Source organism: Hesperophylax consimilis, chromosome 5 (assembly GCF_061612785.1).
Source record: "Hesperophylax consimilis isolate HC1 chromosome 5, BYU_Hcon_1.0, whole genome shotgun sequence".
NCBI classification, from domain to species: Eukaryota; Metazoa; Arthropoda; class Insecta; order Trichoptera; family Limnephilidae; genus Hesperophylax; species Hesperophylax consimilis.
This window is the reverse complement of record NC_142840.1, coordinates 40,831,895-40,841,441: the sequence shown is the minus strand read 5'-3', so window position 1 is coordinate 40,841,441 and position 9,547 is coordinate 40,831,895. Positions and strand designations below refer to the sequence as shown.

General features: G+C 35.4%; 1 protein-coding gene across 1 annotated transcript; it reads right to left on the bottom strand.

Moving 5' to 3' along the window:
• Positions 1-6,684: 6,684 nt before the first annotated feature.
• LOC149423945 (uncharacterized) lies at positions 6,685-7,986 on the bottom strand. Its single transcript, XM_089631933.1, has one exon. The coding sequence runs from the start codon at positions 7,984-7,986 to the stop codon at positions 6,685-6,687; it is 1,302 nt and encodes a 433-aa protein (XP_089488059.1).
• Positions 7,987-9,547: the final 1,561 nt, after the last annotated feature.

Sequence of the window (9,547 nt, the reverse complement as noted above, 5' to 3'; positions counted from 1 at the left end):
TTGCATAGAATATAATAATCTAGAATACTGTCTTGTTTCCATAAGTATTGGATTAAGAACATGTGATTGGAAATATTTTTTTTATGTGGCTGAAAACAAAATGATTTTCACAGGTGCTTTACATATTCATATACAAATAATGTTCAGTATGCTAAAGGGAAAAGAGTTAATAAGAGTCAATAAGAGCCAAATAGAAACAAGGAGAGACAAGCAGGACGAGCAAGAAATACGAAAAGCCAAGAATAGCGAAAATGTGCAAAAAGAGACAAGAAGAGCCAAGAAAAGACCAAAAAGACCAGAAAATACCATGAATAACCAAGAAGAGACAAGAAGTAGAAAGATATAAAGAAAAAACAACGCTTAATCAAATCTTTTACTCGTGTCCATCCTCTGAGATTCAATATTGGCTTATTAGGTTCCCATATATACCGGTTGGTTGAACTCCAACCTCCTCCCCAACCTGTGAGCACGTGTTCCAAGCCCTTAAAAAACAGTGCCCCTGGTGTATCGGTCTCACAGGGACAGGAGTGCTTCTGGATGTGATGGTACAATCGTATCTTATCGTGTATAAGGGCAATATGCTAAAATGTATGTTTTTATGTATTGTTTCACTTAAAAATCAAGGAGTTAATTTCGACAACTGGATGGAAGATAACAAGTTGTGACGATAATAAAAATCTGGCGAAATTGTTTTTTTCACTAAAATTGTTTCCTCGCAAATGAGCCATAGCAGTTGATCGTCTTGTAGTTGTCACCGAAACGTCACTTAGTCCGTCTGATAAACATGTAAATGTCCCTGGCGCAGTTTGAAAATGAACTTAAACGCAGGATAATTCCCGCTCGCAGTCGTAATTCAGAGTACATACCCACCGCTAACTGCTAACTGTGGGTTAACTCTCACACATACGACACACCCTTGGCACCACCACAGGCGGTTATCTCTAAAGTGCGTTTGTGCAGTGAACCTCCATTAAAAAGAAGAGAAAATAATACCAAATTGCATTACAATGATATTAGCACTTTATAAACGGCGCGCCATTAAAATTCCGTCTTTAAAATTACGCGACCGAAAAATAAATCGAAGAGTAACCCGATATTCCCATGATCTGCATTATAAAATCAGCACAAAATACTACGTGCAAAAAACAAACACAACACAATTCCCCTGTGATATCGAATAACGCAAAAATAAGACTATCTCTGTGCGCCGATTGATACATCGATGGCAGCGATAGTAGAATTTTGATGCCACGTGTGACCTCCGGAGTTCGACGAGTGTCTCCGAGTTGGCCGAGCACTAACAACGAGATGCAAGTTAAATTGATGTTATTTTACTTGATTTTATTCCTGCATTTCCCCAACACATTGCTTTTGTATATCTACTATGGAAAAGAGATAAATAAAAATAAAATTTAAAAAAACATGAAAAACCATCGAATACAAACATCAGACAAGAAGTAAAGCCCAATCATGCCACGATCAATCACGCATCAAATACTTACAATATAATAATATTATTTTAACCTTAAAAATGCACCCAGTTGTCAGATACTCTAGAATTCACAAACAATTATATTAATAAGTCCCCGAGCCACGCCGGGTACAAGTCAACTAGTAGGTATACAAATATAATACCTTCCCTTGAATTTCTGAACCAACAGTGAAAAAGACCACGAACCGCCACTGCTTACAGAGCACACCACACATCACACACGGAACACTGTTAAATGTAGAGCCTATACTATACAGTACACAACACAGCCTGCAAATTAACCGCGAATTACCGGCACGTTAAAAGAATTACTGCAGGATCTCTCACGCATACATTCCTATATCCCGGCTTGTGAGGCCCGAGAACTAAACATTATTTTAACGAATGTTCAAGAAAACAAGAAATAATTAAGCATTTGTAATATTCAATAATTGCTATTATTAATGTAGTATTACAAATCTAATATTAATCTAGTATATATATCAAATATTATCGTGGTTTATGATTGATTGGTGAACCTTTAGCATATACTGTATAACAGCCAGTAATAAAGCCACATCATGGAATCAAGAGACATTTAGCACACGAGAACGGGTCGTTTCTACGACTCGTTTTTGAGTTTAACAGCTCGGCTGTGGAACTAGTTCAATATAACATATTGTTTCTTTCTGGCTGTCGTCAAAGGAATTTTAAGGAATTTTCGGAAAATATGTGACGTAGGATAAAGGATAACGGCTTGAGTTCTTACGGAAGCTGTGCAGATAACTGTACAGGTAATAATATTTATATTGAATTAATAAAATAATGTGCTAGATACTCCCTTAGGAATAAAAAAAAATAATAAACAAATATTTATATTCAGCCCTCTGAATTTAAAAAAAACATGTGTTGCTCTTATTAGCTATGGTTCCATGATAACTCAACACAGTGACAATTCAAAACACTTTTAAAAAGTGATATAAAGTCATTAGAAACGATGAAATTTTTTTTTAAACCTAACCTAACCTATCCTACTTAACCGAGTTAATTAGGTTTTTGCTTCATCACTTTCCATGACTTTATTTAACTTTTTAAAGATGTGATGAATTATCATTATGATGATTTATCCGGTCACCATTAGCTATAAGCCTATGTTACGTCATGGCCAATTTCGTAATTGCTCTATAATTAAATATTTCTTACATTCTTTCTTCTCTTTCTCTGTACTTACTTTATTTAATTTAGCTTACTATTTTTTCCGTTATTTAACTAGTAGCATCTCTATCTAGTAACAACTAAACCTTGATTTACGCTGTGAACATTTAAAATTAGAGTGTTCACATCTGTGCACATCTCAATAAAAATTCCATTAGTGTAATAATTGTTGACACTGTAAAAATTTTAACAAACAATAAAATAAATTAAATCTCTTAAACTATAACCCGATCTGAATAACCAGGTTCCTTCAAACCTACCCCTCTCACCCTCCCTGTCTCGCAACATATCTTGATTAACGGTGATATAGTCTCACTGCATCCGACAGTTAGGAATTGTTGGCACTCTTGTACGGTTTTACATTTAAAAAATCATTATTAGTTTTAAAAATTTACTATTTATTTTAACTGAAGTGGTCTAGTATTTATGGTAACTTTTAAGTGATCGTTTCAAATGTTGAAATAAGTTAACCTTACCTGTCACGTATACAGGTAGCACTGGACAATCTACAAAGGATATTAACAGAAAGATGGTAGCATAAGTAATCACACTGTTCATATGGAAAAGCTGGTTTGTTTATCTTTCAAAGTGGTTATTTTTGTAACAATTGAGTGAAATGTCGAGTAAGCGGAAGCCATAACGTCGCAAGAGATACATTTAATCTTAGTTTGATTAAAACTAGTTTTTACAAGAAGTTGTTGGCGAGAAGCGTATTATTGATAAATGTTCTAAAAATCACGCATTTGAAAGAGAATATTTCACAAGAAATTGAAACAGTTACTATTCAAGCTGGGAACAATAATTTATCAACCTCTATAAATTAATGTTTGAACTAGGTAACAATATTTATTTATTTAATAATTGTTTCTTTACAAAGTATTTTTTTTTAACGTTAGAATTTTTAACCTCACTAGGACAAGACTGTGTTGAGGTTAATAATTATACGAAATAAAAAATATCACAAAGTTTCTACGAATTGGATACTTGTATGGTACCTATCAGCCTATTCATTACAAATTAATGTAATAAATTAGCTAAACATTAGATTATCATTTAAAAAAAATAATACAGTTTAATGTAGTAAACATGTAGGGTGACCATGATATACATTGATATTTAATTGCAAGAAAAATATAGTAAATTATTATTTTAAAAATAAGAGAAGAAAGAAAGAGAGAAAAAAAATTACAATATAAATGGAAAAGGATGTCAAAATTCACATATACAAAATATTATGCCTCAATTTAAAAGGACAAAGATGAAAGAATATGTTGGAAATCCTCGGATAGCACAAATAATTTAACATTCTTTTTAAAAACGTGCACAGAGAATTTGACGACTCAATTCGATCTGGAAGGCTATTAAATAGAAATGGAGATTGATACAAATAATGTCTTAGCCCAAATGAGGTTTTAGGGCGAATGGGCATTTTTTTGTTAAAAAATTTGAATTTTTTCGCAATCAGCTTCGAAATATCTACATTTGTAAATTATTGTAATGTGTTTGTATATTCAATAAAAAAAAAAAAATTTTTTTCATAAAGTTCAGACCAGAGCCAATTCTTGTAGGACGAATTTGCTGCAAAACGAAAAGGTTCTAATGTTTCAAGTAGTCCACAAATATTAGAAAGGGGAATACCTTTAATGACGCGAAAGGAATAAGCACAAAGCTTTTGGCTGTGCAGTAGCTAGTGTTGTCTTAGAAAGTTTTTTTTTTACATTTGGGAAGTAAATTTTCAAAGCATGGTTTCACCACATTATGATAATGCCTTTAGAAGGTGAAACAACTGTGACCCATAATAATAATTACACAGCAGAACTTCTTGAAAAAAATTTTTTTTTTTCTAAATTTAATAATAATATTATTGAATATATAAAGGGAAAACGTAAAAAATTAAAATAGAGTTCAGCGAATTAAATTTGACAACAGTAATTACAATTCGGGAGACGGGTATGGGAACAACGGGAATAACTAACACCTTTGCGATATGTCGACCCAAGTGGTTCGCTACATTTGGTGACTTAGGAGGGGTGCCCGGGCTAAAGGGATGAGGTTTGTCCGGGTCTTGGTAACGGATAATTACCATCAGCGTGCCAGATCAGAAGAACGTGGTTAAAGGAGAACGTGGTTAAATGGGAGAAATGAATTCATATATCCTTCACTCCTGTACACACTGACTGCCAGACACCTTCTTACCGGGGTCCTAACCCTAACCCTAATACATGCATTTTTCCTTCACAGAACTCCCTTTCCTCCCTTTACTAAAAAAGACCCTCCTCGCAGCAGCCCCAAAGATGACAGAATTATTTTCCTCAGGGCCTCCAAAAACGCTATCGAACAGTTTATGTTAGAATACAGCTATTAGCGCTTTCTTGGAAGGTTGTAAGTTATTCCGCAACCGCCGTACTCTCCTGATGGATTCTTCAACAGATTTTCATCTTTTCCGCTGCCTATCCAACAATCTTCAAGTAATCTCCATTTACAACGACGATGGAGCTATTCGAAATTGGCATGCCTTCTTTACCATACACAACCAGATTTCTCTTTAAAAATACCGTATTTTGAAATGGCAAAGTATTAGATAATCTTGAAAGATTGCTATCTATGCAGATATTGATCCCATTTCCTGATACAAATCACAATTATTCAAGAAAATTTCTGTGATTTGATGCAGCCGCCATCTCTTGATCAACGCGAGAAGCTCGCAGTTTCCTGCGTTGATCATTTCACACGGCGGAGAAAGCATCAAGAATCTGACAGTCTTCAGTGAGGAAGGCCCAAATTGTGGTGATTCTTGGTCGTAATTGAGGAGAAATGCACAAAGTTGTCACCAGTTGTCATCCGTTTATCTAAGTGGCCATCGACGAGCCCTTGCTACGGATCCGACTCCAGATATCTCACAACCAGTCTGTAGTTGAATGCTGTATACTGGACCGTTCAAAGTAAATGCGCGCTACCGATGCAAGACAGAATATAAGGATTCATAATATATTATAATGCACAAAATTCTCACACGTAAACCCTCTGCGGCAACCGGCGTCGTTTTAAAACATCTTCACTTTCAAAAATTTATTCCACGGCAATACTTTGATAATAAAACTGTTACATTTGATAGCAATAAGCATGGTGCTTGTTATGAACATTTGTTGTTATTTATTGTGTTGGCACCCTATGGAGTCTTTCTTCAACAAGACATCGGGACGGGGCAGCTATTTTCAATGTTGCGAGTTGCAAACCGATTTTATATCATTTTGAGAATCTGAAGATGCAATTTATTGTATGTGTAACAAACTTTAGTGTAGTAGTAAGTTTCAAATAAATATTTTTACTACGTCAATACCCATATTACCAAATGTATAGAGTAGCATTTACTTTAATGAAATAGCGGGATTATTAAGTAACGGAGATATTAGTTCACATCGAAAGGAAATAATAAGTGTTAGAATAAGGTATTATCAGATGGGGTAGTGCAAATTACAATAACCTAAAATCACTCATTAAAACCCAGAAATTCCCCCTAAGAACTAGGACTGATGAAACTTAACATTATGTCATATTAATTCTACTCGTTATAGTTCAATTAAATCTTTGCCACAGTTTTTAACCGTGAAGTATATACGAGCATAACTGTGTCATTTTTAATAAGATGTTACCGTAGTGACGTTATTGTAGTAAATTATGTGTTTATTCAACGCTCGACGAGCCTTTGCCGTATAATATTCACGTTTTTCCAGCCCATTGAATTTGCATCGAGTCAAACCAAACGGTATCACTGAGACCGACGGAATATTAATTGAATGATTAACAATGAATTTCTGAAGCCGTGTTCAATTTGAAGAAGTTTTTATACAACGTAACTATATAAAAACGATATGATCCTTGCCGATATAAAACGTCCCCAAACATAATAAGGCACAAGCAATAACATATATTAAATAGAAGATCATGTAAATGAATACAAACTATAAAACGAATGCATACCTTTTGAAAATATATTGCTATGACTGTTGTTCTTTTTCTGCCTGCCACCAGCTGATGACGTCATCCATGTTCTCATTTTCACTTATATTGTTTTGATAACTGCGGGAAATTTCTTCTGGTTCTTGTTTTAGATCCATTTCATTTGTGTAAACTATTTTCTCTCGTAAAATACTTTGAGACGTTATTAGAAGTCCATCTTTGGTCATCATCCTTGGAAGCCGGTTGGATTCTGATAATATTGGAACCGGAGGAGAATTTGGAAGAATTAATGGATTGGAGTATAAAACCTGTTGTCCGCTGACACCTATAATTGGGTCGTATTTGACATCCATATAATCTGAATCCTGATGTGGAGATAAAGAGCTTTCACTGTAGAAGTCAGAGGACATAATATCTGGGTGTATGACAGTAAATTCTTGGTTTGTGGTCTGAATGAAGTCCATGTTTGGATCTATTAAGTTCTGGTGCATCAGCATGTCGTCGTGAGATATCAAGTCAGAGTTTGGGGTCAAGGGGTGGATGTTTTCTTCGTCTTCATAATGATGAAGAGGTGCTGGACCAGTTATCAGTTGGAAGGTGTTTGTTCCTGGGATTCTTGAGTAATGATGATTACCAACAGGAGGTAAAGGAGTCGGAGGATTTGAATATTCGTCATCTTCAAGCATCGGTGACTGCATAGAATAGTAGCTCTGATCGAATGAGGAACTGTTTTGAAGTGATTCAGATGATGCCGGGGACGGAAATGATGCCATTGAGAGATTCGCGCTATTTTCTTTTGACTCTCCGTCTATTGAAAGCAAACATTCAAGGCTCCTTATGTATTCAACTGCCATTCTCAAAGTTTCAACTTTGCTCAGTTTTTTATTAGCGGATCTATTATTATTTGCATTTTCATATATTTCGGCAATTTCATTTGGGATGTGTTGCCTCAATGTGGCAAAACCGTTATTAACCTGTTTCACCCTGTTCCTTTCCCGCGCGTTTCTTCTTGCCACTGCGATGGGAGGTGGATTGTGAACTCTTCCAGCATTTTCTTTAGCTTTAGCAGAAGCTTTCTTTCCTCTTGAGGAAATCAGGGCTGAGTTTTGCACCAATGCGGAATTCTGGCTATTGATTAAACTGGCGACTGAGACGGTTTGCGGAGCCGGTTTGAGCGTGGTCGGCAGTAGCCTCGGCTTCTTCCTCAGAATGATAATTTCACGCTTGTCACCATTGTTTAAGTTTGCTTTATTAGCCATGTTATTAATGGAGTCCTGTAGAACGTGCACCTTGCCGTGGGGTGAGCTGTTTCTGAACGCCACCACACCGACTGTGGCCATTTTCAACAGATTAACACTAGCGAAAGCACCGCGTCATAAACTCAATAGTCCGTGAAATTCCTAGAACTATCAACACATCAAATGAATTCCAGGAAAACGTTCAAAAACACTTTTTATCACCAAGAAGAAATCACCAATTAAATCAAAATGTCAACTTGTATTGTCTTTGTTCGACCTTATTCTCAACCCGTCTGTGCACGACTGATAACACTGCCAGTTGGTTTGACTCGCGGAGTTAGAGGAAATAGGTAGTATTGATAACGGTGATAGGCGAGGCGCAGCGGAAATAGGCGGATTGACTTGGCGCGTGCCGACTGTTCAATGGAGAAGTGAGTGCAGACGGCAGCACCCTTCATTCCGAGGGGAGGGGAAGGGGATACAATGAGAGTATTGGGGTATTTTTTTTTCAATACGCGAATGAAAACCCCGCGCGATTCGATCACTGTGTGTGTGTAAAACGGAGGGGTAGAAATATTACCGGATCTGGAAACTGCAACGGTCTTTTCAAAGGTGGAAAAACGGTGTACATTAATTAAAAAATCTACAACAGTATCTATGACCCAAACCGATTTGAAAGAAAACTGCTGTCGCTAATTTATAATTAAGAGCTTTTCACTCTTAGCCCTCAGAAAAGCCAATAATTTATTATTACCATTTAAGAAAAAAAATAGATCTTTTAATGAATTTTATCAATTTCCACAGATGTAATATGAATTAACGTGACTTTACTAATTTATTAAAAATCTCTTAAAATTATTGGTGGTCCGGTTAAAAACAGGATTGCTTGCAGTTTCTTGAAAAATACGTAATAATATAATATAGAGTATGTATTCCATGAATTTGTCTTGATAATTTATAATTCATTGGTATATTACTAAATGTTTATCAGAAAGCCTCTCTATTCAATGGTTAAAGGCCTGCAATTCAGTTTTTAACCAAATTACGAATAATTTGAAGAGATTCTTAGTAAATTAGCAACATTTTTACCAGTATTTTTTCTCCGTGTATAGACTTTCCAACACACGGTATAACGGTGATATCTTCAGTGATCAGCACAATTTATATAGAAATTAAAATTTAATTTATAAAATGACGATACCAAAAAAACGAGACTGCCGACATCGTAATGATGGTAACCCATAAAGTCAGCCAAGCTGAATACATTTGAGGAAAGCTCATGGGTGTCCAAAGCTGGATGTAAGAATACCTATTAAAATGAATAATAAAGACTTTTTTAATAGTGATACATCAAATGCATTTATGATTATTTTACAAATAAATCATTTCGAAAATTGCACACAAATATAAATTTTTTTCGAAGAATTTAAGAGCATTTTTATGTGGTAGGTATTATAGTTAAGCGGGCAGCCATATTTTACGGTATTATTTACTTTCAAGACTGCAGTGGTCTAAAGGTCGATTTGCTTATTCGTACAAATAAAAGAGCAGTTTTATTACTTAATGGCTTTGACCGTTGCAGGGCTCTGGCTAAAAACTAAAACTGGCGGGTAAAACAAATGGCGGTCCGTCAAACGCACCGCTGTGAGTAACATTAAAAACG

Coding starts and splice junctions, on each gene's coding strand:
- LOC149423945 (XM_089631933.1), bottom strand. CDS start 7,986: ATGGCCACAGTCGGTGTGGTGGCGTTCAGAAACAGCTCACCCCACGGC.